Source organism: Colletotrichum godetiae (genome assembly GCF_030913485.1).
Source record: "Colletotrichum godetiae strain CBS 193.32 chromosome Unknown BDP55scaffold_80, whole genome shotgun sequence".
Taxonomy (NCBI): Eukaryota; Fungi; Ascomycota; class Sordariomycetes; order Glomerellales; family Glomerellaceae; genus Colletotrichum; species Colletotrichum godetiae.
Window position 1 is genome coordinate 144,568 of NW_026851328.1, and position 27,983 is coordinate 172,550.

Genomic DNA, 27,983 nt, shown 5'->3' on the forward strand with positions numbered 1-27,983 from the left:
CTACCGATTGCTTCCCACCTAGGAGGCTGGGAGACAAGGTATGCCGCCTGGTTCCTGCCATGACACCACTCAATCTCCTTTTGGTCCTCCAAGGCGGACACACAATGCGGCCGGGATCGTATCTGATGCACGCAGTCGGCGCTTTGAGCACGTCGCAAGACCTCTTTGGGGAGGTTGGGGGGTTGGAGGGTTTACGGGGGCGTCAACAAATCATTCTGTTGTGATTGCTGACAACGGATGTATAACAGATCGTAGGATCTACTCTTTATGCTCAAGGCCCTTTTTGGCGCAAACCCTGATCCGTCATGATTCCCTCTTCGCTTCTCCCGTCCCGTTTCCGGGGTGAACAGTCGGACAACCGGCCTTCTCCACCATCCAGGCTAAACAGAAAAGTCGCCTCCATCATACAATGCGTCTCAAAGATCGCCTACACCCATCCTATACATACAATATGCATCACCGCTATCCTAGCTAGCACGACCTACGTCCAAGTCGTCAAGGAAACCTCGGATGCCACACGTATCACGTCCAGAACGGCCGAATGGCCCTCCTTAGCCGAAGGAAGCAGGCATCTCATTGCCGGCCCTGAGACCAGCTGGAAGTGGAACAACTTTGACGTCGCAACCGACCTACCCAGCGACGCCGAGCACTTGGCACTGGCTACCCTCATCTTCCCCGACTCATCGCCCGACCGCCTCGTGTCTGCGCCTTCTCCGTACACTGTTCCTCTCCCCAGCAATCTCTCCGTCTCCCATCTGCCACTGACCTTCAACAACCCGACCGCCTACTCGCATGAGAGTGCTCTGGCCTTCTCCCTCAAGTACAGCGAGGCCCCTGAGTTTCTGGCCGCAGTCCAAGAGATCCCCAGCGGGCCCAGCCTACCTGCCGACCATGAGTCCTCCGCCGCCAAGTCGGGAGAGATGGAACAGAGGATGTGGATTATGAAGCTCGCCAGGGCACACACCAAGAGCATCGTCTCTCGCTGGTTCCATGACGCCTGGGCCGAGTTCATCTACCTGCTGAGGAGCGCAGAGACGACCGACATCATCATCATGGTCCTCGGCTACCTTTCCATGCATCTTACCTTTATTTCTCTTTTCTTGAGCATGCGAAAGCTGGGATCCAACGTGTGGTTAGCCACCAGCGTCCTCATCTCTTCCACTTTCGCCTTTTTCTCCGGCTTGAGCGTGACGACAAAGTACAGTGTTCCCATTTCCACCGTGCTTTTGTCCGAAGGCTTGCCGTTTTTGGTCGTTACCATTGGTTTCGAGAAGAAAATCCTGTTTACCCGCGCCGTCTTGTCGCACGCAGTACAGCACCGCCGTCCCGAGGAGACATCCGCCAATCCTGCCCAGGGGGTTATCCAAACCGCCGTGCAAAGCGCCATTAGGGACAAGGGATACGAAATCGTCCGGGACTATGTCATTGAGATCGGTATACTTGTTGCCGGAGCTGTTTCCGGCGTTCAGGGGGGTCTGCAGCAGTTCTGCTTCTTAGCGGCCTGGGTCCTGGTTTTCGACTGCCTATTGCTCTTTACGTTTTACACCGCCATCCTCTGTATCAAATTGGAAGTCAACCGCATCAAGCGTCATGCCGACATACGAAAAGCCCTGGAAGATGATGGCGTGAGCCGCCGTGTCGCTGAGCACGTGGCCTCGAGCAACGACTGGGCACTGAACGGCAAGTCCGGAGAGAATGGACTCTTGTTTGGCCCGGAGGCCCGGAGTGGAAGCGTGCCGAAGTTCAAGTTCTGGATGGTAGCAGGTTTCCTTGCCGTCAACACCATCAATCTTTGTACCATCCCTTTCCGTACTGACGGTGTGGCATCCTGGACTGGTGGGATAGTGGCGACGCCCCCCGTCGACCCCTTCAAGATCGCCTCCAACGGCTTGGACGAGATTCTCCTTAGGGCGAGAGGACTTGAACGGACCACCGCAGTCACCGTTCTGCCTTCTATCAAGTACGAGCTGGGATTTCCCTCGATATACTACGCCAGCTCTTCGACTCAACACGGCCATCATATCGGTGACGACGACAACCATCATCAGCCTCTCGAGTACGGATACGGAGTCGGTGCACAGATGGTTGGTATCGTCTCCACTAGCCTCGAAAACACAGTTGTCTTGAAGTGGATTATCGTAGCCCTGGCCATGAGCGTGATCCTCAACGGCTATCTTTTCAATGTCGCTCGATGGGGCATCAAAGATCCCGACGGCCAACACGATCCGACCGATCTCCCCGGAGTGGCTGCGGCTGAGTCGTTGATCGGTACACATGGTACTGACTTACGCTCAGGTGAAGCCAGAGAGGCTATCCAGCCGGAATTCGTGTCACCTGCGTCGAGCGATGACGAAGACGAGGCAGAGCCACGCAAGGTCAATGTCACCCCCCACAGCCAAGCTCAGCTGGACAGACTACTTGCCGAGAAGCGCATATACGACATGACGGACGACGAGGTCATTTCACTTTCTCTTCAAGGCAAGATCACTGGGTATGGCTTAGAAAGGAGCCTTCGTGATTGCAGCCGCGCCGTTCGAGTTCGCCGTTCCATCATCTCGAGAACCCGCGCAACGGCCGAGAAGACTTGGTTTCTCGAACAGTCCAAGCTACCTTACGAGAACTACGACTGGGAACGGGTTCTGGGCGCCTGCTGTGAGAACGTGATCGGATACATGCCTATTCCTGTCGGAGTCGCCGGACCCTTGGTCATCGACGGCCAGAGCTATTTCATCCCCATGGCCACGACGGAGGGAGTGCTCGTGGCCAGCGTCAACCGAGGCTGTAAGGCAATCAATGCGGGAGGAGGCGCCGTCACCGTCTTGACTAGTGACGGTATGACCCGTGGCCCCTGTGTGGGCTTCGACTCTTTAGAGCGTGCCGGCGCCGCCAAGAACTGGTTAGATTCCGAGGCTGGCCAGAGCATGATGAAGGCGGCCTTTGACTCCACTAGCAGATTTGCGCGTTTGCAGGTCATGAAGACCGCCATGGCCGGTACCAACCTGTATATCCGTTTCAAGACAAGTACCGGTGACGCCATGGGTATGAACATGATCTCGAAGGGCGTCGAGTACGCGCTCAACATCATGGCCGCCGAGGGGGGCTTCGAGGATATGATGATTGTCTCGTTGTCGGCCAACTACTGCATCGACAAGAAGGCCGCTGCCATCAACTGGATCGATGGGCGAGGAAAAGGCATTGTAGCTGAGGCCATTATTCCTGGTGACGTTGTCAAGAGCGTGCTGAAGAGCAACGTGGACAGCCTGGTCGAGCTCAATGTGTCCAAAAACCTCATTGGCTCTGCAATGGCGGCTTCTTTGGGTGGCTACAACGCCCAGGCCGCCAACATCGTTGCCGCAGTCTTTATTGCAACTGGCCAAGATGCCGCACAGGTGGTTGAGAGCTCCAATTGCATCACCATCATGAAAAAGTAAGTGTCAGTCCCTGCATGACTGTACGCACACAAGCACACATACACACGGGGCGTTGGGTTCTGTACCGACGGATACTGACAGTTCATAGCCTCAACGGCAACCTCCAAATCTCGGTCTCGATGCCTTCTATCGAGGTCGGCACATTGGGTGGCGGCACCGTCCTCGAGCCTCAGAGCGCCATGCTTGACATGTTTGGCGTCCGGGGCTCCCACCCCACGGAGCCGGGCGAGAATGCCCGCCGGCTGGGACGCATTATTGGTGCCGCCGTCCTTGCCGGGGAGCTCTCGTTGTGTTCCGCCCTGGACGCCGGTCACCTTGTCAAGGCACACATGGCTCACAACCGATCCGCCCCGGCCACGAGGACTACTACACCCGCCCCCAGAACGAATGGAGCCACGGCATCTGTTGGCCTGGCCATAGCATCGTCTGCCGGCGAGAAGCAAAAGAGCGCTACTGCATAGGGAGAAACCTATAGACGACGAAGATTAGAATAGAAGAACCGGCCCTGATGCTTTATGTCATATCGCCTTCTACTAATGCAATTCATTTCCATAAATTCAAGACATATACCAAAAGGGGATGAAATCGATCAGAGATGCTCATACACCTTAGTACTGCTCCATGAGTGATCTTCTTGTGTTGCTTAGCTTAGTCTAGGGCACTGACGAGGAGTCTCTCTGTATGTAACATGGTTCCATGGCGGGCCAGCTAGCTAGTATATATGGGCTGAGCTGTGTCGATGGCCATTTTAGGTGGTGTTGTCTTCAAATAGTACAACTTGTTACTCGGGCCATTCATCGAGTCAGAGTGAGGTTCTTGTAGTATGATTGATATGTGGCGAGACTAAGAAAACAAAAAAGACCTATCGACCCCTATCCGGCTTGCCGATCAGAAAGCATCCCAATTCAGCTATATCTATTGTCCGCACCGCCGACTTCTAAGACTGATCCGCCTTGACATGGCCCAATTTCCTCACCACCACCTCAGCCAGGCCGGTCACCGTGTTCCCTTCCATCAGCTCGAAGATGGGCACGTCGACGTTGAGCTGCGACGTGATCCAGGTACGCAGTTCGATAGCGACTAGCGAGTCGACGCCGATGGACGTGAGACTCTTGGATGCCGACATGTCGTCCTCTACCAGTCCGAACATCCTCATCAGCTTGCGCGACATCTCTCGCAGAACGAGACCCATCGCCTCGTCGTAGGAGGCCGCGCGGCCAAGCTCCCTGCGTATGTCGTCGTGGCCCTGCTGGCTGAAGGACCCCGCGACCCGGCTTCCCTGTACGAGAGGGGCCTCACGGTACTTGAGCCCTGCGAAGCGAGCTTCCTGAATCCAACGGGCCTCAGACCAGTGGGCTCCCTTCGATGCGTTTATACCTGTGACAATGACCCCCTGCGACGGGTCTGAGGAGCTCAAGGGCGGGGAAGGGGACAATATGGCCTTTTCGAGCAGCAGCAGGACGTCCTCTTCATGCAGGGCCTTGTAGCCGATCCTCAAGAGACGCTCCGAGATTGACTGACCCGCCTCGGCAACGTATCCCATAGATTTGACCATGCCGAGGTCGATGGTCGTGGCCGGCTTGCCCTGGGCTCTGCGATGTTGCGCGAGGGCGTCCTGGAAAGCGCTGGCGGCCGCGTAATTGGCCTGACCCGCGCCTCCCATGACGCCGACGAGGGAGGACAGCATGACGAAGAAGTCGACGTCTTGGGCAACGGTCTCGTGGAGGTTCCAGCTTCCCTGCACCTTGGGCCGCAGGGCCGCGTTGAATTCGTCCGCCGTCATCTGCGTGAAGAGGGCGTCCCGGAGCACCATCGCGCACTGTAGGACGCCCCGGATGGGCGGCATCTTCATCTCCTCACGCCGCTTGAGCATCACCGCGAGCTGTCCCTCGTCAGCCACGTCGCACGCGTGATGCAGCACGACGCAGCCGCACTGTTCCAGACTGGCCATGAACGGGCTACGCTCCCCGCTGCTCCGGGACAGGATGATCAGGTTCCTGGCGCCGTGGTCAACGAGCCACTCGCAGATCCTCCGCCCGATCCCTCCGAGGCCTCCCACGACGAGGTACGATGCGTCGGGTCTCAAACTGAGTGGCGACGCCCCCATCCGGACCGGGACCAGGTCCTTCTTCGACGCCGTCACGACGAGCTTGCCCATGTGCTGGCCGCCCTGCATGGTTCGGAACACCTTTTCGATGTCGGCAATGGGATATGCCGATACCGGGTCGACCAGACCAAGTTGCTTATCCTCCAGGAGCTTCATGATGTGCTTCAACGCTTCTTGGACCGCGTCCCCCTTGGCCCTCTCCCAGGCGAGGAGATCAACGCACTGGAAAGACACGTTCCGCATAAAGGTATGCATGCTCAACCGACTATCCTGCTCCAGGTCCTTCTGACCAATCTCGACAAACCTGCCAAACTCGGCCATGCAGTCAAAGGTTGCCTGCAGAAGGTGGCCTGCCAGCGAGTTCAGGGCCACGTCCACGCCCTCGCCGCCCGTACAATTCCTGATGCCGTCGACGAAAGAGGCGTCTCGGCTTGAAAAGACGTGGTCCGGGTTAATGCCGAACTTGCGGCAAATAAAGTCGCGCTTGACTTGGGTTCCCGCCGTGACGAAAACCTCGGCGCCCGCCAGTTGTGAGAGCATGATGGCGGCCTGGCCGACACCGCCCGCGCCGCTGTGGATGAGGACCTTTTCTCCCTTCCGCAGGTTCGCCGTCGTGAAGAGGGAGATGTAGGCGGTGGCGAAGGCCTGGGGGATCGAGGCCGCATCCTCAAAGCTCATGCCACTGGGAATGAGGACGACGTTGGTCGACGGGGTCTGCACCCTCGTTGCCCAGTGTCCTCTTTGGAGCGCGCAGACACGGTCTCCCACCTTGAGGCCCCGCTCGGCTGCTGCGTCTCCCAGCATCGTGATCACTCCAGCACACTCAAACCCCATAAAGGGCTCGGGATCCTGCTTGATTTGACCCATGGCGACCATGACATCCGTGAAGTTCAATCCGAACGTGACCGGTTCGATTTCGACCCAGTCGGCTGGGAGTCCCGGGATTTCCTCTTCCCGGAAGCGGAGCGAGTCCAAAAGCCCAGGTCTCTCGACGTGCATCCTGAGTCGGCTGCCTGGACTGCTCTTGAAGGGCTTCAGCGCGGCCTCAGCTGTATCAAAGGCTCTCCAGCCAGGATTGTTCACGGCGCGCGGGACATGAATGATGCCGTCTCGCTCTGCATATTCAAAATCCGAGTGTTGATTGGCCGCGCTCAGGGATGCGTGGAAGACCTGGATGATGGCATCAATCGTCTGGTGCGTCCACGGGTCGCGCGAGGGATCAATGTCGAGCGAGATGTATGGTTTCCCGTTGGTCTCGTTCCGCAGCGTTCGCAACAGGCCGACATGCAGAGCCTTCCTGGGATCATCACAGGCCATGGTCGCTCCCCTAGCCACCCAGATGACGGCTCTGGAATCCATCAGCATCGACTTGACTCGCGCAAAGGCGTCGGTTCCCATGCTCGAGAGAAGATTTTGTTGCACCTCGCCGAGGAATATGACCGTTCTGCCAGCCACATCTGCTTCGTTGAGCGAAGTTATAGACGGCGCGGAGCCTGTAGTTGTGGCGCCTGCGACGGATGATCGCAGATCGTTCAGCCACTCCGAAGGGGGAGGGCGGTCGCCGTACACCAGAACGGCGTCAGAGGACGAGTCCTTATCAGCCGTCATAGGCTCGACTGTTGCCGAGGACATGATTGTGCTGATCATGTAAAAGTCTATATCGTCGCAGTCACGGACTTCCAGCTCCACACCGTTGAAGCCGCTCGCACTCAGCATTGTGCGCCATAAGTCAGGGGTAAGTGATGGCGTCAGCTGTCGTCCTTCCTCCTCGCTGAGCCACCAGCCTGGCAGTAGTCCAAAGGTGAAGAACAAGTCGAGCTGATCGTTGGTGGTCTCAACGAGGACGAGCTTCCCCCCTGGCTTGAGAAGTTTCCGAACGTTGCTTAGGGTCCGCTTCATGTTGGTGGTCGCGTGTAAGACCTGGCAGGCCACGACGATGTCGTAGGAGGCACACTCAAACCCTTGGCTCGCCGGGTCCTTCTCGATGTCCAGAGTGCTGTAGGTCATCACGCCTTGCCAGTCTGCAAATCGCTCACGCGCAGGTTCGAAGAAGCCGGCAGAGACATCGGTGAAGTCGTAGCGATCCACGGGCTTGGATTCTCCCAGCGCACTCAATATGAGTTCCGTGCAGCCCCCCGTCCCTCCTCCGACCTCCAAAATGCGGCAACGGGGATTTTTGTGCGCAAGTAGCTTGATGAGCTCGCTCGCCTGCGTGTTGGATCGTTTCCACTTCAGCGCCTCGACGTAGTATCTGGATAAAAGCCGCCCCTCCATCATTAGCTCGAGGGGCTCGACCTGGCCACGCAACATTGAAAGCAACTGGGGTCCCAGACGAGTTATCATCTCGCCGTTGACGCCGCATTCCACGACTCTGGTTCTTACGCTCGTTTTGTGCTCGGGATCATCGAGGAACCAGCTAGAGCTGTCGGGGCCCAATCGGTCCTCGCGGGCGAGCGCAAGCTGTGCCGTCATCCAATGGTAAAACTTTTTCCAGTGGCCGTCTAGTCGTTCGATATCGTCGGTCGTTAGCTGTTCCATTGCTTCCGTTATGAAGTGGATCGTGCACCGTCGGAGGTCCATTATGAGATCCTTTTCCCGTGGCTCAGCTTCAGCGCTCAACTGACTACTCAGTCGGCTGGATTCCATCAATGTGATATCTGGGGCCCATGACCAAGAGCTGCGAGTATCCCCACCGCCGTCGGAGTCCAGTCTTTTGCCAGATAGACTTACTCCAAGAGACTGAAACGATAGGCCCTCGATCTCTATCAGTACGTCTGGGATAGAAGGGTTGTCGTCGCCGGTCACGCCATCGAACACGGCCAAGTCTGCGGAAAACGACTGAGAAGACTGTTTCTTCAGGCAGACTTGCACACCCAGCACGGATCCAGCCCCGAAGTTGAAGAGGGTGGATGCTACCTTCAGCTTTTTGAGCCGCCTTGGTACGAGAGCGGCCTTCAATCTCTTTCCGGTCGAGACTAGTGGAGAGTATGCCGCCTGGATAGCCGAGTCCAGCGTAGTCGGGTGCACTATATGCTGACTTTCGTAAGAGCATGGCATAATAGAGGCAGTGTCGGCGACCTGGAACGTGCAGAGGGACAGCCGTCCGCTGCTCTGAATCTGTGAGATGTTCTGGAAGATGGGGCCGTGACATATTCCCGTCTCGTGCAAAGATTCCCAGAGAATCTTTGGATCCGTCTTACGGCTATACACTGCCGGATCCATCATCTTCAGCGCCGGCAAATCCGGAGCGTCCCAGCTCGTCTGGCCAAGCTTGTCGATCCGGATCAGCCCAGTGCAATGCTCGGTCCAGGTGTTCTTCCCTCCAGGGATGGAGTGGACAGAAAATGCGTACCATCCCTTGACCCCCAGAGACTTCTCATCACAAGGACGAATGGCCAGGCGCAAATCCACGTCCAGCTCTGCGTCAACAGGCAGTACGAGAGCCTGCATAAGATCCACATCCCGTAGACTGAAGAATGTCTCCTCGTCCGGGTTTGGCTGATGAGCTTGAGACATTGCGTCAATGGCCATGGAGATGAACCCGGCACCAGGGAAGACGATGTCGGATCCAACAATGTGATCCCGAACCCACGGAATGTCAGACATCCGGAGTGTGTTCGTCCAGGTTGGAGAGAAGAATGGCGATAGGGGGTCTCGCGATCCGATGAGATGGTGTGGCGGGTGCTCGTTCTGCCTGAGAACCCGACTGTTGCGCGGCTCTCTCCAGTATCGGAGATGGTGACTCCAAGAGTACGTCGGCAGGTCGTTGAGAACCTTGACGTTGGCGTCATCTCGACCGTGGGGGAAGTTGATGGCGTCCATCTCCAGACGATAACCTTGCCGCATAAGCGCCATGGCAACGCCCTGTGTGGTGACCACGGCGCACTTCTCGCGAGAAAGAGAACTGAGATAGGAGACTGATGCTCCTCCAAGCTCCGGCTTCTGCATGATTTGCGTTATGGGACCGCCCAGTGCCCCATGAGGTCCGATTTCGACAACCACGTCGACACATTGCTCTTTCGTCTTGGGGTCCCAGCACATGTCGAGAAAGGAGGATTCAAACTCGACGGGTTGAAGCATACTCTCTGTCCAGTGGCTGGGAACCAACAATGGTTCAAGATTGCTCATACGTCTTCCAGTCTTGGGAGACGAATAGACCATCGAACCAGGTGTTGTCGCCAGGTCGACGTCGTTTGCCTCAAGCAGCCCAACCAGCAAGGTCGCAAATTCGGCTGCCATTGGTTTCATGTGACTAGAGTGGAATGCCTCAGTGACTTTGAGCTTCCTGGCAAAGACTTTGTCGGCGTGTAGCAGGCGCTCAAGCTCTGCAAGGGCGGGCAGGTCGCCCGAGACAGTCACACTTGATGGGCTATTAACACATCCCACCACCAAGTGCTTGGCTTTGTTGTCTCCGACGGCACGAGAAATGTAGTCATCCGCCTTGCTTCTGCCAAGGCCCACGGCCATCATGCCGCCCTTAGGGCCGGATGTCGACTTGCCCTTACACGTCAAAGCACCTCGGATATAGGTAATGCCAATCGCAGATCGAGCCGACAAGACACCAGCTGCAAATGCTGCCGCGGCTTCTCCGCTGGAATGACTGGTGATGCCAGTGGGCCGGATCCCCCATGACCAGAACAGACGCACGACTGCGATCTGAATGGCGGTTGACAGCGGCAGGCTGAACTCGGCATCATTCACTCGGGTCGTCTCTTCGTCGCGGTGGAGCTCATCTGCAAAGTTTAATTTGGAACGCGAAATCTTGTTTTAGATCTTTGGAGCTTACCCATGATTCTCCATGTTGCTCCCATTTCCTTGATGTAGGAATCGCACTCAAGGATCGCCGTCTTGAACACCGGGTAGGCCTGGAACAGCTCCCGGCCCATGGCGTGCCATTGCGCCCCCTGGCCGCTGAACACCCAACCAACGCGGATATCCTTTCTAGATATTTCGGGCTGGTTCTGGCCGCCATCTAGACTGGACAAGATGCCATTGAGGCTGTCAGCCGCAAATACAGTTTTCCACGGGAGAGCCGAGCGACGAGACCCGAGAGTGTATGCGAGACTAGCCAGTAGGTTTCTTTCCAGGGTTGAGTTTGCATTTTCGATGTAGCTCCGCAGTTTCGATATCATGCGCTTACACGCCAGTTTGTCTTTGGCACTGAGGATGTAGATACGAGCTGGGCTGGAGACTGCATCAACTGTTGCAGATCCGTTAGTCTGGTCCCGGTCCTGGGAGTCTGGGTTATGCCACTCGAGAATGACATGGGCGTTGGAGCCTCCGAAACCGAAGTTATTGACAGATGCGCGACGGATGCCATCTTTCAGCGGCCAAGGTTGGGCCCTCGAGAGGAGCTGTTCAATGTGAGCCTCGCATGCACGCACGATTCACGATATGGGGAAAGACGCGCCTTGATATTTTTCTCCTTCAGCATCAACTTCTTGTTGGGTCTTAGGAACCTGGGGCTGGGGGGCATCAAGCCCTTCTCCAGGGATAATGCCACTTTGATGATTCCTGCCAGACCACTAGCAGCTTCCGTATGTCCAATATTGGCCTTGACAGAGCCGACATGCAACGGCTGACCCTGAAACGCTCCTGATATGGCCGAAATCTCCAAGGGGTCCCCTGTTGGTGTTCCAGTCCCGTGAGCCTCGATGTAAGACGTCTGCGATGTCTCGATCCTAGCTCTGTCGTAGCACTCCCGTATGAGTTTTTCTTGTGCCACGTCGCTGGGGGCGGTGATGGCAGGCGTTTTCCCATCTTGATTCAGCGCCGTTTCCCGAATGATGGTTCTGATAGGGTCGTGATCGGCCAATGCTTTCGGGAGCGCTTTCAACACGATAGCGGCCACTCCTTCGCCACGACCGTACCCATTGGCGCGAGAGTCAAAAGCATACGAGATGCCGTCAGGGGACAGAAATCTGGTCGCGGAATTAGACGACTCGACTAACACTTCATTGCTGGAATGGGGATGCAGAAAGGGAGGAATTGGCCTCACCCGAGATTGGACATGGTCACGAAGACGTCCGAGTTCAACATCAGGTTTGCACCAACCACAACAGCCATCTCCGACTCTCCCGCACGCAGGCTCTGGCACGCCAGGTGCAGAGCAGTGAGTGTCGTGGAACACGCAGTGTCAATGGTAACGCTGGGGCCACGCAGATCAAAGAAGTGCGATATGCGGTTTGCTACCATGGCACCCGCATTGCCCGTGATGAAATAGCGAGGCAGAGACTTCGGGTCGCGGTTGAGCAAATCGTGATAATCCTTGTACATGATGCCGCCGAACACCGCTGTGTTGGTTCCTGCGGCACTTTCGAGAGGAATGCCAGCTAGAGAAAACTGTGAGCACCAGCAAGCACATTGTATGTCTCAATGCTTCGACACGTACCACTTTCAAGAGCCTCATAGACAACCTCTAACATCAAGCGATGATGCGGATCCATATCCTGTCTGTTTATCAGATTCTTGTCGTTGACCTCACCAAGCAAATTTTGTTCTCACCCTAGCGACTTCACTGGTCATATTGAAGAACGAAGCATCGAACAGAGCAGGGTCTTCATCAAGAAAATGCCCGCCCTTTACATGGGCCTATTTTGGTAGAGCTTGATGTCAGCGAAAATGCTAAAGTGTATCGGGTCCCTTGGCCCAGTAAATGTGCAAATCATCGAGGTAAAACGTACCGAACCAACCCTCTGGCCGTCAGGGTGAAATACGCCGCCCACATTGAACCTCGAAGTTGGGATTTTGGACCAAGTACTCCGTCCTTGCTCGAGCAGTTCCCATAGCTTTTGTGGACTTGTTGTATCGCCAGAGAACCTGCACCCTATGCCAACTATAGCAACGGGGCTATGAACGAAGGCTTGACTCGAGGTCGACATTTTCTCTCAAAATACTAGGCAGCGAGAAATGGTAAGCCTTGAAACCAGAACAACGATGAGAAATAAGGAGGTGAGTATCCTAACCGCGCTTCTGTAGATGAGTAAAATTGGGTTCAGACTTGCTTCAGTTCCGAATTGCGTCTACTCAGTATACCTCTAACTGTGCACTTGGGCACAGGGGCAACTATCAGAATCAAAGAATCACGTGTAAATGGTAAAGTATTATGGAAATCTTGAGAAATGTTCTGGTTTGGACCACTAGGCTGGGTAATTGCTGGTGAGGATACTCAATACGATTTGCATGTCAGAATCTTGACGCCGAATCGTACCTTGTGGATCTCGGCAGCTCAAAGCCTCCATATTTGCTGTCGATACTGCCTACTCAATACAAAAACACTCGCTAGGTTCGATTCCAGTGATGGATGACTACAACGGAAGGTCAGGCTGTCCAGGATATCGGCATTATACCCCTGACACTGCAGGATGAGCGAGATAGTCATCGTTGAATGAAACACCGAACAAGGAGGGGATGTTCAACCTTCTCAAGCAATTGCCACGGTGACAGCAAAATGGTAGGTCCCGAGATATCGCGCTCATTTAGTGGCATCCCGAGACCGGTATCTATTCTTGCAACGACGGGAGTCCGTCCTCGACCGTTAATACTGATCTGGGTTGATAACTCATTATTTGGTGGTGGTCCCGCTGCATGACGGTGATGGAGACATTCGGCGTGACTATGCACTCAACCATGCACTCAACCAAGTCACCGAGAGCCTTGAGCCTATTGCAGCCCTCGGAGATTGCAATCATTCAGAGGCAAATGAGCTATCGGCCTCGTGTGGGGTTGGACTGAAATATGCGTTGTAGCCTACAGATCAGAGGATTATTTGCTTATAACCCCGGTCCCAAATCCCGAAACACGCCGTGTTATCCGCCGGCTATAAGGTACCTATGCGGGTCCCGAATAAAGCGGAGCTCAGTATAGTGTGATACAAGCTTTAACGCCAGGTTTGTTGATGTGGCAGCCCAAGACAGACTGCCGTTGGTTCAGTTTCTGTGATTTCTGTGAAGTTCTTTTACCTTGCACCTCTTGAGTAAGCCCATCACGCAGCCAGCGTCCTTGAGCCTCATCGTGAAGCCAAATCATGGGGAGTGTTGCTTTTGATGGCGGTTCAGCCGCCGATGTCCCCACAATTACAGCTATGGAGGCAGCGTTTGCGGCGGCCGTGAAGTCTGGCAAGATTCCAGGGGCTGTTGTCATGGCCAAGAACACTACCGGTATGTTCTTTGAAAGAATTTCTCAACCACCCTCAGCGGAGACAATCTGTGCAATCGTTTTACGCATTCGAACGGTAACTCAACAGCAGTATACATTCTCAAGGCACAATCGACTATGCGCGTTGCTTTGGGGCCAGGACGGTAAGACGTGATGAGACCCGGAGACTTCCCCCGATGGAGGAAGATACGCCAATGCGGTTCGCCAGCGCCACCAAGCTCCTCACCTCCATCATGGCGCTGCAATGTGTGGATCGTGGCCTCATCGGCTTAGATGAAAACGTTGGAAAGATTATCCCAGACTTGACACGCATGAAGGTCTTGGCTGGGTTTGACGATGCCGGAAACGCAATCATGAGGGATCGCGAAGGCATTATTACTCTGAGGTTGGTACATTCCGTTGCCAGATAAATGTCGGGGTTTGTAATGGTATTCTAACTTTGTGAACCCACTCTTTGGGAAACAAAAAGACATCTCTTAACGCACACATCGGGTCTCTCTTATGTGTTGATCAACCCTCTCCTACAGCAGTATATGTCAAAGGGATACCTCCCGGCAGCCGACAAATTTGGTATTCAGAGTCGACTAGCACCGCCGCCTGTGAACGACCCTGGTGTCGAGTGGATGTACGGGTCAAATCTCGACTGGGCCGGCAGACTAGTTGAACGAGCCACTGGCATGGACCTGGAGAGTTACATGCAAGAGAACCTGAGCGATCCCTTGGATATCATTGATATGACCTTCAAGCTGCAACAGCGCCCCGACTTACTGGCCCGCCGAGCTGATCAGACCCAACGCAGCAGGGAAGATGGGAAACTTGTGTACGACGACACGGTCTATTTCCGCCAGGACGGCGAGGAATGCTTCGGAGGCCAGGGCATCTTCACAAGCCCGGAATCTTACATGAAGGTCCTGTTCTCTTTGCTGAAGAATGACGGCATCCTCTTGAGACCGGGCACGGTCGATCTCATGTTCCAGCCCGCTCTGGACGAAATACTTGAAAAGAAAATGAACGCTCACATGGACTCGGCGACGCATATCAACTATGGCGGGCCTATGCCCATGACGGGATTGAGACGAAACTTTGGGCTTGGCGGTATCATTCCAATGGAGGACCTCGACGGGGACAAGTGGCGGCGGAAGGGATCGATGACCTTGGGAGGCGGTCCGAATATCATCTGGGTAAGATTCCGTTATCTGTCTCAAGGATCGCTCGACATGCTGATATTTCTTTTCCAACCACCTGCAGCAAATTGACCCTGCCGCTGGTATTTGCACGCTCGTTACATACCAGCTCGAGCCTTGGAATGATCCGATTTGTCGAGGTCTCACTCAGACATTTGAAAAGGCTATATACGCATCGTTACCCAAGTAGTCAGGTTATCTCTTGAGGCTGAGAGATTCGGATTATTGATATTTCAGCATGCACTTGTCTCATATATGCAGCAATGACGGACATTTTGCTATTTAAAAAATTGACGGGACCGTGATTGAATGACTTGCCATCGATATTAAATGTGACGACTGTACCATAGCCGCCAGATGACATTGAGATATTGGGGGTTATGTCTCCCCACTAGAAGCAGTGGCCAAACATGATAAAGAACCTTGATAAGAAAACTTGGAATAGATGTATACTACTAGTACGATTGTTGAATGTAAGGACCAATCTAACAGAGCAGAGAAGTGTAGGTTAGAGACGACAATTCACCAATTTGTTGGCATGCTTTGTTTTAGTATATCATTTTATTATATGGACGAAACTCTTGTTACCAGCATCAAACTGCAAAACCACATGATTTGAGACATTGGCTTGAGTCGAGATTCTCTCAATGTTATCTGTTTCACTCCGGGGCCTGGAGACGGTCTTGGAGGTCCATTTTACTGACTAACAGGGAGAGGGAGTTCCTCGTCACGCCTTCGTACCATGAGCCTCGTATTGGGATGTATCCGAACGCTGAACGAGTGGCGGAAAAGCTCAAGGTTGTCCCCAGGCACAGGCTTGAAGTCATACTGGATCAACAGATGGGCCAGCAAGATCTTCACCTCCTTGGCGGCGAAGAAACGGCCGGGGCACGCCCTAGGGTTCCAGCCAAAGCCAACGTGGTCCGCGCTGGTGTTCTCCAGGAGGGCGCTCGCGGCCTTCTCCGGATCCTGGCGCATGCGCATAAATCTGTAAGGGTCGTATTTTTCTGGCTCTTCCCATATGTTGGGGTTGTTCATCCGGTCTGCCGCAACAGCCACCAGTTCGCCCTTGGGTATGAAGGTACCGTTGGAGAACGTCACGTCCCGCAGAGCGTAGCTTCGCATGGTGGCACACTCGACCGGCTTGATGCGTTGTGTCTCTTTCATGCAGCTGTCGAGGAGCTTCATCTTGAATAACGAGGCGGGCGTCCAGCCGCCCTCTGATATGCAGGTGCGAATCTCCTGACGAAGTGGTTCGATGATTTCCGGGTGTCTGCATATGTCTACAAGAGAACCTATAAGGAGATCTGATGTGGCGTAAATTCCGGCAAAGTGCATGGCGAGTTGAGCACCGGTAGCATCGCTAGTGTACGTTAGAGCTAGGTTCCCAAGTGAGGGGCTATTAGAACTGGGATAAAACATGTTGTCCCAGAAAGGAGGCAGACTCACTACCAGTCGCCGTTGGCCGCTTCTTCAAACCACTGTATCGAATCAACATACACCGGCGGTTTCACGCCCTTCGCCAAGCATGTCGCTCTCTCGGCGCGTCGTTTCCGCACGATGGGTTCGACGAGGCTGCGTGTCTTGTCTGCTTGATCGCGCAGATTCTTGCCCAGAGGGCTGAGATAGTGGACAAAAGGTCGTAGCAGTTTGGACCACAGACGAAGCTGACGAGCGTGGACAGCCATCGTCAAGGCATGTTTTTTCGAAATGTCCAACCATTCTGGATTGGTACTCAACTCTTCACCCACCATTATGAACTCGACGGTGTTTACGATCAAGTCCAATCCTTGGTTGTAGAAATGCGTCGTGTGCCATTCTATTTCGGTAACGAACCCACGTCAGTTTCCCGCGTGACCAGTGAGTTTCGAGAGCCAAATTCATTCACTGTGTAGTGGAGGAGAATGATTGCGTACCTTTGTTGTGGCCCATCACATCTGAAATAGCACTCTTGGCTTTTAAAGACAATGGAATCACGTATTTGTTGGCTTGTGTTTGAAATTGGCCCAAGACAACCTTGGTCGCAAGATGCGCATCTCGGGTGACCTCCTTAAACCCATCAAAGCCGTGGAGATGGGAGTGGAAGTCCTATGTCCGCCAAAGCGTTAGATCTTGAGCAGGAAGTTGAAAGCAAGAGGGGGGCTACATCTTACGGTTGCCAAGAACTTGTACATGCAAAGTTCCTTCATTTTCCGAAACTCGTCAGCCATGGAGGATGGGAGGATGGAACAGTATCCTGAATCGACAACGAAGCGGATGGGCTTGTCGTTCTCCGAGAACCAAGCCTGGATCCAGTCCGGCCCATGTGTATCAAAGTCCCTCCTGGACCTCATATTTGTGAGTTCCCACCATTTCTTCGGGTTATACACTCGCAGACTGGACCGTTTTCTGCGCAAGAATAAGGCAAGGACGGCGAATGCCAAGATAGGTACCGTGTATGGCCAAAGCCAAGGGGCATGCTGTCGCGTGTCTGCCCATAAGCGTGTTCGGAAGCCCTCAAAGCTCTCCAAAAGAGAGCGAACTAGCATTGCGGTTGATGGATGGACAGAGGGGACAGCCGAGACAGAGGGGAACCTTGGAAAGAAAGGCTCGGTTCAAAAGATAGTGGACATGCGACGTTGTATGTCATAGGACCAATGGAATTCTTGTATACACTAATACAATATATCTGGTCAGGCATTGGCAGCCCCAGCCCTTTCTCTGTCGGTTTCTTGCCGAAATACCCCTGTTTCTTGGTGCTGTGGGGCATCATTTGTATCACCGAATAATACCGACTGCCGGACAATCTGTTGGTTATGGACACGCCGAAACATGCCGAGGGCCCTCTACAGAGGATTCGGGCGTCTGTTTTGTGATTCGTCAACGAAAGTAGGTGGATTCGACTTCCTATCACGCGGGTTGACCGAAACCGAAAGTCTGGAACTTGTTGGGTCTTTGATAGCATGGAAACGCTTGTGTACAAATGTCATACTTATAACAATGGCAACGATACCATGAGATGCATGCAAATGACTACGTAAAATCATTTCGATAAAGCCATCTTCTCAGATTCACTTGGTAACTACAGCACCTCACTCGGCCTTTTTGTTGCCAAAGCATCGTTGACGCCCAAGCAGTTCTCCCTTCCAATTCGCGCCTTTCAGAGCTCGACGAAGGTCTCAGCTAAGGTCGCAATGGCTCAGAGAAACTACCCGAACGAGCCGGTGGTGATCGTGGGAAGTGGGTGCCGCTTCCCCGGGGCTGCAAACACACCTTCAAAGTTATGGGACCTCCTGAAAGAGCCTCGCGATGTTCAGAGTAGGATCCCAAAGGAAAGGTTTGATGTCGACACGTTCTACCATCCCGACGGCACCCACCACGGACGTACCAACGCTTCTTACGCGTATTTTCTGAAGGAGGACTTACATGCCTTTGATGCACCTTTCTTTAACATCCAAGCAGGAGAGGCAGAGAGCATGGACCCCCAGCAGCGACTTCTGCTGGAGACGGTGTATGAGGCTGTATCCAACGCTGGAATGCGGATGCAGGACCTCCAAGGGTCTTCCACGGCTGTCTACGTCGGGATGATGACCCATGACTACGAGACCACCTCGACACGTGATCTGGAAAGTATTCCCACTTACAGTGCCACGGGCGTGGCGGTGAGCATTGCCTCAAATCGCATCTCCTACTTCTTTGACTGGCATGGCCCGAGTGTAAGTGACCCCCCTGACGATGCCTGCCTGGGTTTGGTTCGATATCTGTCCCACAATACTAACCTGCTTCGCTGAACGCAGATGACGATTGACACAGCATGCAGCTCATCGTTGGCCGCCGTACATCTTGCCGTGCAACAGCTTCGCAGTGGACAGAGCACTATGGCCGTTGCCGCTGGCGCCAACGTGATATTGGGCCCTATGACATTTGTCCTGGAGAGCAAGCTGAACATGCTGTCACCCTCGGGCAGGTCTCGCATGTGGGACGCTGGAGCTGACGGATATGCCAGAGGAGTAGGTTACTAACAATTCTCTGCTCGGCCTCGGCCGCAAGACATCTGTGATGCTAAAACGTGTGGCCTTCCAGGAAGCGGTGTGCTCCGTAGTCCTAAAGACACTGAGTCAGGCCCTGAAAGACGGGGATACGATTGAGTGTGTCATCAGAGAGACCGGCATCAATCAGGACGGCCGGACAACGGGCATCACCATGCCAAACCACGACGCACAAGAGGCTCTCATTCGCGCCACGTACGCAAGGGCAGGCCTGGACATCAACAACCCCCAGGAACGCTGTCAGTTTTTCGAAGCGCACGGTAAGCGGCCGCCTCACTGATTGTCCGGACGTGTTCATGCCTTTGGTCTAACACGGTGCTGTGCAGGAACCGGTACACCGGCTGGAGATCCGCAAGAAGCCCATGCCATTGCTTCTGCCTTCTTTGGGCAGGGAGACAACAGCAAGGCAGGCGACGACCCCCTTTTCGTCGGAAGCATCAAGACAATCGTTGGTCATACCGAAGGCACCGCCGGCATTGCTGGCCTGCTCAAGGCCTGCTTGGCTGTGCAGCACGGTGTCATCCCGCCGAACCTGTTGTTCAATAAGCTGAGCCCTCGCGTGGCTCCTTTCTACGACCATCTGAAAATAACGACCGAGGCCATCCCTTGGCCGACAGTTGCACCTGGCCAGCCTCGAAGAGTCAGTGTCAACTCCTTCGGTAAGAGATCGCCGCCTTGGTCTACCCAGACAAGACAGAAAGAAAAATCAACTAACCTACGTTGGACATCTAGGTTTCGGTGGAACAAACGCGCATGCGATTGTTGAGGAGTATCTGGGCCCTGATAAGGGCACGCCTGTAGCTGAGCCTGCCGTGGAGGCAGAAGCGTCTTGCCTGCCACTTGTTCTTTCGGCGAAATCGAAGAAGTCGATGAGATCAACGCTCGAAAGCATGATTCAGTTTATTGAAACCCAAAAGTTTAGCCTGCAAGATCTGGCTTGCACCTTGCTCGAGGAGCGATCCGTCTTGCCGTTTCGTCGCGCCATCGTCGGAAACAGTAAGGAGACTCTCCGACTCGCACTGGAGGCCGCCATCGAAGACGGTGAAGTCTGGACCGACTTTAGCACCGACACCAAGGGCAAGCCTCAGGTGCTGGGTATCTTCACAGGACAGGGCGCGCAGTGGCCCGGAATGCTGAAGAAGCTCCTGCTCGGCGTGCCATACGCCACACGCATTATCGAAGAGCTCGATGAAGCGCTGAGGACACTCCCGGAGAAGTATCGGCCATCATGGACCCTCTGTGACCAGTTGATGTTGGAGGGCGAGGCCTCCAACATCAGGCAAGCCAGCTTCTCGCAGCCATTATGCTGCGCGGTACAAATTGTACTGGCAAGACTCCTCTCTGCCGCTGGCATTCACTTTAAAGCGGTGGTTGGCCACAGTTCGGGCGAGATCGCCTGTGCCTTTGCGGCAGGATTCATCAGCGCTGCTCAAGCCATCCGGATCGCCTACCTTCGCGGCGTTGTGTCCGCCGAGCACGCATCTTCGCCAAGGGGGCAACCTGGTGCCATGTTGGCGGCAGGCATGTCGTACGACGATGCAAAGGAGCTTTGCGAACTGGAGGCCTTTGAAGGCCGAGTCTGTGTTGCAGCCAGCAACTCCCCCGACAGTGTGACCATCTCCGGTGATGCGGACGCAATCCAGCACGTGCAGGGTGTTCTGGAGGACGAGTCCACCTTCGCAAGGCTTCTGAAGGTCGACAAGGCCTACCACTCACAACACATGCTTCCTTGCGCGGTGCCATACGTCCAGTTGTTGGAGGAATGCGGTTGCGCTGTTGCCGATGCTAACCCACCCCAAACCGGACCCGTTTGGTTTTCATCCGTCCACGAGACCAACAAGGAGATGACTGCAGAGGATGTTACCGCCTCTTATTGGAAGGACAACCTCGTGTCTCCCGTTCTTTTCTCTCATGCCGTCCAGAAGGCTGCCGTAACCTGCCGAGAGCTACAAGTTGGCATCGAAGTCGGCTGCCACCCTGCTCTCAAGGGACCTTGTCTCGCCACCGTCAAGGACGCTCTCGACGGGACGGAGTTGCCGTATACCGGGTGCCTAGAGAGAGGGGCCGACGACATGGCCGCGTTCGCACGAGGTCTCGGATACCTCTGGGAGCGTTTTGGAGTCCCGAGTATCGATGCTACCAGCTTTGCTAAGGAAGTGTCGCCTCAGCAACCTTTCCAGAGCCTGGCAAAGGTGCTGCCGCTGTACCCCTGGGATCATTCCCGCCGCTACTGGACCGAGTCGCGCTCTACGAGGGAGCATCTTCGTGGGCAGCACCCCCACCTCCTGCTCGGAAAGCTGTCTTCCACGGCATCGACGTTCCAATGGAACAATTTTGTAAGACCCCGCGACCTTGAGTGGTTGGACGGCCATGCCCTTCAAGGACAGACTGTCTTCCCTGCCGCTGGCTACATCGTCATGGCCATGGAGGCTGCCATGCGTGTGGCCAGCGACAACAACTACGAAGTGGAGCTTCTTGAGATTGTGGACATGGACATCAGCAAGGCCGTGGTATTCGAGGACGAGAACAGCTTGGTCGAGCTTAATCTCTCGGCCAACATGACCAGCGAGCCCGGCCAGGATGGCATCATTACGCTCAAGTTCTTCATCGACTCGTGTCTGTCCAAGGAGAGTGAGCTTTCGACTTCGGCCAAAGGAGAGATCATCATCACGGTGGCTGAAAAGTCATCCTCGCCCGCCGGAGACGACAAGTCCGTCTTGCCGGCACCCGAGGAGGAGCACCCCCAAATGAACAGGGTCAACGTCGACTCCTTCTACAAGGAACTCGACCTGATGGGCTACGATTACAGCAAAGACTTCCGCTGCCTGAAGACCATGAGACGAGCTGACGCCAAAGCCACCGGCGCACTTGCTTTCCTCAAGTTGCAGGACGCCGGACGGGGTCAGCCTCTGCTGATGCACCCGGCACCTTTGGACATCGCCTTCCAGACCGTCATCGGGGCTTACTCGTCGCCGGGTGACCGACGTCTCCGCTCACTATACGTCCCGACCCATATTGACAGAATCTCCCTAGTCCCTTCGCTCTGCCTGGAGGCTGCTGAGTCCGGCGCAGACGAGCTCGCGTTCAACACCTGCAACACGTATGACAAGGGCGACTTCCTGAGCGGCGATATCACCGTTTTTGGTGCTGAGAAGAAGACGCTTCTCCAAGTCGAGAACATCATGTTCAAACCGTTTTCTCCTCCAACAGCATCCACAGACCATCGCATCTTTGCCAGGTGGTTCTGGAATCCTCTTACGCAGGACAGGCTTCTGGACGATCCGGAGCATTGGGCCACGGAGCAGGATAAGCAGGCCATACCAATCATCGAACGCATCGTCTACTTTTACATCAAGTCCTTTCTCAACAAGCTGACCAGCACCGACTACGACAACGCTGCCCCCCACTTCAAGAGACAGATTGACTGGTTCAAGCATGTCCAGAGCGAGGCCCGGAACGGAAACGATTTGTGGTATGATGAGTCTTGGGAGAACGACAGCTCTGCCGAGATCCAGGAATTATGTGAGAGGTATGTACAAGATCCCTGTCCCGTTGGATTAGATGGCCTTGTGTGTGTGTGTGATTGCGTTTCTGGGTCTGACTTGAGCAATCAACAGCAATTCCTACCACCCACACGTTCGCCTCGTTCAACGAGTGGGTGAGAATCTGTTCTCGGTTACCTGCCAAGGCCAGAGTCCGTTCGATCTCATGGACCACGACGGCTTGTTGACCGATTTCTACACCAACAAGTTGAGTTTCGGCCCGGCCTTGTACTACGCCCGAGACCTGGTGGCCCAGATCGCTCATCGTTTCCAGTCCATGGATGTTCTCGAGATCGGTAAGTCCAAGAAACAAGACGCCAAAATTCGCCTTGATGGTTTTTTTCATCTGTATTTCATTATCACTGACCTGCTGTTTCTCGTAGGCGCGGGCACGGGCGGCGCCACGAAGCACATTCTGTCAACGCCTCAGCTTGGACTCAACAGTTACACTTACACCGACATCTCGACGAACTTCTTTGAGCAGGCCCGCGCCAAGTTTGCCGAGTTCGACACGGAAGGGCTCATGCAGTTCGAGTCTCTCGATATCCGTTCGACCCCCGCAGAACAGGGTTTCAAGGAGCACTCGTACGATCTCATCATCGCATCTAACGTCCTCCACGCCACCCCCAAGCTCGAGGAGACCATGGCACACGCCAGGTCGCTGCTTAAGTCGGGCGGTCACATGGTCATCCTTGAGATCACCCACCGTGAGCATAGTCGACTCGGTTTCCTTTTCGGCTTGTTCCCCGACTGGTGGGCTGGCGTTGACGATGGCCGGGTTTTGGAGCCGTTTGTCTCGTACGAACGGTGGGACGCCATCCTGAAGCGTGTTGGGTTCTCGGGCATCGAGAGCCGTACTCTCGATCGAGATGCCAACCTGTTCCCCACGTCCGTTTTCAGCACGTACGCCGCTGATTCCAGGATCGACGCGTTGTATAACCCTCTGTCTGCCCCCCTCAAAACCTCCTACCCACCACTGGTCGTCGTCGGCGGCAAGTCTCCAGAGACACGACGCATTATCGAGGAATTGACTGGCACCCTCCTGCAAAGATCCGTCCAGTCTGTCACCAGTCTTGACGAGCTCGCGTCGGCGGACCTGCAGCCCAAGTCCACCTTTGTCGTTTTGTCCGAGATCGACGACGAGATCTTCGCTCACCTCGACGAGGACAAGTTCGAGGCCGTCAAGAACCTCCTCTTTCTCGCCGGGAAGATGTTGTGGCTGACGGAGAGTGCTTGGATCGACAACCCGCACCAGGCCAGCACCATTGGCATGCTCAGGTCCATCGCGCGGGAGCATCCCGACCGAGGTCTGACCCTCATCGACGTTGACTCCGCAAAGGACCTGGAGACCAAGTTCCTGGTCGAGCAGCTGCTACGTCTCGAGGACAGCGACGACGATTTCACCGCGGCATCGACGTGGACCGACGAGCCCGAAGTCTACTGGTGCAAGGGTCGCGCCTGGATCCCCCGCCTGAAGCACGACAAGGCCAGGAATGACCGCATGAACTCTTCTCGCCGCCCTGTGCTGGGAGACTTCGATCCCGTCCTGACACCTGTCGCTCTGAAGCAAACGAAGCCGTCGGCATACTACCTCGAGGCCGCTGAGACGTTCCCGGGCCTGGGTGACACCCAGAAAGTCGATAACACCACCGTACGTGTCCGTTACGCTCTCTCACAGGCTATACGAGTGAGCCACATTGGATTCTTCCACCTTGTGCAAGGTAACACTTTGGATGGCGGGTCCGTGGTGGCCCTCTCGGAACAAAACGCGTCCATAGTCCATGTCTCGCAAAACCATGTCTTTGCGGCGCCAAGTAATGTGGCCGACAAGGACCCTGGCGAATTCTTGATGTCGGTGGCGGCGACGCTCATTGGCGAAGTTGTCTCCCGCAAAGCCCAAGATTCCGGGCCCGCAGCTTTGGTTCTCGTTTTCGAGCCGCCGAGCTTCTGCATCGGTATCCTGCTGGAGGAGGCCGAGCGACGGGGTTTCCAGATCTGCTTCGCCACGACATCGCCGAGCTTGAAGAGCACCTCATCCGCCGCCAGTTCCGCTCGATGGATCATCTTGCACGGCAAGGAAACCGATGGCCGGCTAAAACAGATTCGCCCGGCCAACCTCACGGCTTTCTTCGACATGTCGACCGACCAGACCGACGCTGGTATCGGCCATCGTTTGGCCAATGTGCTCTCCCCCAGTTGCTACAAGTATGGCTACGATTCCATTTTCCGCTGCACAGCTTCGTCATCATACAGTGGCTCGGCTCAAGAAGCAAGCGTGGTTGAACAATCGATCGTTGCTGCAGCGGGCAGAACTATCGGCAACGAAGTTTACCAAATCTTCCCTGCGAGCCAGCTCTCTGGCTCGAGTGATAAACGCCTGGAGCTGTCCACCCTGGTTGACTGGAAGGCGGACAAGCCGTTGTTGGAAAAGATCCGCCCGGTCGACTCTGCCAACCTCTTTGTCGACAACAAGACCTACCTTCTCGTCGGCCTCACCGGAGACCTGGGCCGGTCCTTGGCCCGGTGGATGGTCTTGCACGGTGCCAAGTATGTCGTGCTCACCAGCAGAAACCCTCGAGTTGATCCCAGATGGATCGCCTACGTTGGAGCTTTGGGCGGAAAAGTTACAGTTCTGCCTATGTATGTTGATGCAGTCCACCAACTCCCCTTCGCCCCCAACCCCCAATCGGCACCTCGTTCTTGTTTTCTAACCACATGTCCTTTTCTTCTTTAGGGATGTTGCCAACAAAGAGTCGGTCGACGCTGGCTTTTCCAAGCTCCAAGACTTGAAGCTGCCGCCTACGGCCGGTATTGCCTTTGGGCCTTTGGTTCTCCAGGATGTCATGCTCAAGAACATGGACCTCCAGTCCATGAGCATGGTATTGGAGCCCAAGGTAAGGGGCGCGCAGATCCTCCACGAGAGGTTTTCCGACCCGGCCAGCAGCAATCCGCTCGATTTCTTCGTCATGTTCTCGTCCATCGTGGCGGTCATGGGTAACCCAGGCCAGGCGAACTACAGTGCGGCAAATTCCTACCTGCAGGCTCTGGCTCAGCAACGGTTGTCCAAGGGCTTGACGGTAAGACACGGCTTTGATTGTTTTTTATTTCATTATTTGATTATCGGCCCTTTACAGAGCTCGACTGACCGTTGTGAACAACTCCAGGGTTCAACCATCGACATCGGAGCCGTCTACGGTGTCGGATTCGTCACCAGGGCCGAGCTTGAGGAGGATTTCAACGCAATCCGGTTCATGTTCGACTCGGTCGAAGAACACGAGCTTCACACGCTGTTCGCCGAAGCCGTCGTGTCCGGAAAACAGACGCTCGCGAGGTTCCAGAACGAGGAGAAGCGTGAGCGGACCGTGATCGAGATGGCGGACGTCGAGTTGACCACGGGCATCCCCGCACTTGATCCTGCTCTCAGGGACCGTATTACATTCTTCAATGACGCTCGTGTTGGAAACTTCAAGATTCCCGAGCAGCGCAAAGACGCCGCGGAGGGCGGCGGCGCCAAGGGTTCCGTCAAAGAACAGCTGCAGCAGGCAACGACCTTGGGCCAGGTTCGACAGATTGTCAATAGTAAGAGCCCAAATCTGCTAGCAGTTTATTTTTCCTCTCTTGTCTCTTTTTTTCTTTCTGAGAACATACCAAGCTGACAAACCATTCAGATAATCTGTCGGCAAAGCTGCGTGTCACTTTGCAAATCGCGGATGGGGAGAGCCTTCACCCGGATGTTCCCCTCATAGACCAAGGTGTCGACTCTCTGGGGGCCGTCGCCGTTGGCTCCTGGTTCTCGAAGCAGCTTCTCCTCGACCTTCCACTACTAAAAGTGTTGAGCGGCGCGTCTGTGGCCGACCTGGCCGACGACGCCGCCGCGCGACTGCCGGCGAGCGCCATTCCCTTAGTGAACCAAGGAGAGGAGACCACCGCGGACAGCTCCGACGAGACCAGGTCCAACACGGCGACGAATGAAACTTCCGGCGAAACGCCCCTGACTGGCTCGGTCGACTCGTTGTCGGATGACGAGGCCGAAAAGTTCGACGATGACGACGGACCCGTCGTCGTACGGCACGAGAAGATTTCCTTGGCCCAGGAGTACTCCTGGAAGGTTCATCAGGGAATCGAAGACCCTACCGTCTTCAACAACACCATCGGAATGTTCATGAAGGGCGCCATCGATCTCGAGCGGTTCTCGCGGTCTCTCAAGACCGTGATGCGTCGTCACGAGATCTTCCGGACGGCCTTCAGTCAGGGTGACTCCGACGACTCCGATTCGGACAAGATCCCCCAGCAAACGGTCCTTAAGCATGCGAACAACAAGGTACAGATCCTGCCAGTTTCAGACCGAGAGGCGGCAGAAGGCATGTACCAGAAGCTCCACGAGACAAAGTACGACATCGCAGGGGGCGACACGCTCCGGCTCGTCGACTGCCACTGGGGCAACGACGAGCACTTGTTGATCGTTGCCTACCACAGGCTCGTCGGAGACGGATCGACCACCGAGAACCTCTTTGTTGAAGCAGCGAAGCTCTACAACGACGTGCCGCTGAAGCAGCCGACGGCCCAGTTTGCCGACCTCGCCGCCCAGCAGCGCAAGGACTTGGAAGAGGGCCGTCTCGACGAAGATATCTCGTTCTGGATCTCCATGCATAGCAAGCCATCCGCGTCCGCGCCGCTGTCCCTGATGCAGACCTTGACGGGCGACGATGCCGCCTCGTCGCAAGAACCAAAGGGAGCGACGGGCATCTGGCACCAGCACGAGGCGATTGGGCGTCTGGATCCCATGGTCGCTTTCCGCATCAAGGACCGCAGCCGGAAGCACAAGGCGACGCCGATGCAGTTCTACCTAGCCGCCTACCACGTGTTGCTGTCGCGGATCACGGGCAGCGACGACATCGCCATCGGCATCGCCGACACCAACCGCTCCACCATGGACGAGCTGTCAGCCATGGGCTTCTTCGCCAACCTGCTCCCGCTGCGGTTCGGCGAGTTCACCTCCTCCAACACCTTTGGCGAGCACTTGGTGTCCGTCAAGGACAGTGTGAGGGAGGCTCTCAAGCATTCTCGCGTGCCCTACGGCGTCATCCACGACCGCCTTGGTTCCGGTCTGCCTACGGCGACTACAGGTGCCCCGCTGTTCCAAGCTGTCTTCGACTACAAGCAAGGTCAGGCTGAGAGCGGCGCGATTGGCGATGCCGTCATGACCGAAGTCATCGCGGCCCGAGAGCGCACCCCTTACGACGTGGTGCTCGAGATGTCGGATGATCCCACCAAGGATCCTCTCATCACCGTCAAGCTACAAAGATCCAAGTACTCTTCCCAGGGCTCTCGTGCTTTCTTGGATAACTACATCTCCCTTCTGTCCATGTTCTCCATGAACCCCGCCTTAAAGCTCGCATAGATAGACAGACTAATCAGATTAGAGTGTATTGCTGGTTGCGTATATTGTGTCTCTGTAGTAGAAACAGATAACGCCGAATACAGTTTGACTACTTGGATACTTTAATGGTTGCTTTCATCACAGAAATATCTAT

General features: G+C 55.2%; 6 protein-coding genes across 6 annotated transcripts; 3 read left to right on the plus strand and 3 right to left on the minus strand.

The window, feature by feature from the left end:
- Nucleotides 1–305: 305 nt before the first annotated feature.
- BDP55DRAFT_638243 (hydroxymethylglutaryl-CoA reductase) lies at nt 306–3,892 on the plus strand (the record flags this gene model as incomplete). The annotated part of the gene is made up of 2 exons (XM_060573090.1): nt 306–3,427; nt 3,520–3,892. 2 exons carry the CDS (start codon nt 306–308, stop codon nt 3,890–3,892), a joined length of 3,495 nt encoding a protein of 1,164 aa, XP_060422801.1.
- Nucleotides 3,893–4,295: 403 nt separating this feature from the next.
- BDP55DRAFT_594893 (KR domain-containing protein) lies at nt 4,296–6,252 on the minus strand. The gene has a single exon (XM_060570973.1). The coding sequence runs from the start codon at nt 6,214–6,216 to the stop codon at nt 4,369–4,371; it is 1,848 nt and encodes a 615-aa protein (XP_060422802.1). The 5' UTR covers nt 6,217–6,252; the 3' UTR covers nt 4,296–4,368.
- Nucleotides 6,253–6,306: 54 nt separating this feature from the next.
- BDP55DRAFT_594896 (uncharacterized protein) lies at nt 6,307–12,419 on the minus strand (the record flags this gene model as incomplete). The annotated part of the gene is made up of 7 exons (XM_060570974.1): nt 6,307–10,271; nt 10,325–10,881; nt 10,923–11,459; nt 11,537–11,870; nt 11,930–11,987; nt 12,043–12,129; nt 12,222–12,419. Coding segments are annotated over 7 exons (5,736 nt in total), but the record flags the coding sequence as incomplete, so codon positions are not given.
- Nucleotides 12,420–13,564: 1,145 nt separating this feature from the next.
- On the plus strand, nt 13,565–15,069 carry BDP55DRAFT_638245 (beta-lactamase; the record flags this gene model as incomplete). The annotated part of the gene is made up of 4 exons (XM_060573091.1): nt 13,565–13,697; nt 13,801–14,080; nt 14,165–14,876; nt 14,944–15,069. 4 exons carry the CDS (start codon nt 13,565–13,567, stop codon nt 15,067–15,069), a joined length of 1,251 nt encoding a protein of 416 aa, XP_060422804.1.
- Nucleotides 15,070–15,435: 366 nt separating this feature from the next.
- BDP55DRAFT_594900 (P450 monooxygenase) lies at nt 15,436–17,550 on the minus strand. Its single transcript, XM_060570975.1, has 4 exons — nt 17,033–17,550; nt 16,796–16,967; nt 16,329–16,698; nt 15,436–16,242 (listed from the first exon to the last, which is right to left on the minus strand). Exons 1-4 carry the CDS (start codon nt 17,405–17,407, stop codon nt 15,576–15,578), a joined length of 1,584 nt encoding a protein of 527 aa, XP_060422805.1. The 5' UTR covers nt 17,408–17,550; the 3' UTR covers nt 15,436–15,575.
- Nucleotides 17,551–18,052: 502 nt separating this feature from the next.
- On the plus strand, nt 18,053–27,850 carry BDP55DRAFT_734463 (polyketide synthase; the record flags this gene model as incomplete). The annotated part of the gene is made up of 10 exons (XM_060580208.1): nt 18,053–18,574; nt 18,656–18,868; nt 18,942–19,167; nt 19,234–19,566; nt 19,640–22,436; nt 22,525–22,745; nt 22,833–25,089; nt 25,184–25,526; nt 25,614–26,028; nt 26,118–27,850. The coding sequence occupies 10 exons, from the start codon at nt 18,053–18,055 to the stop codon at nt 27,848–27,850; spliced, it is 9,060 nt and encodes a 3,019-aa protein (XP_060422806.1).
- Between the last annotated feature and the right edge of the window lie 133 nt (nt 27,851–27,983).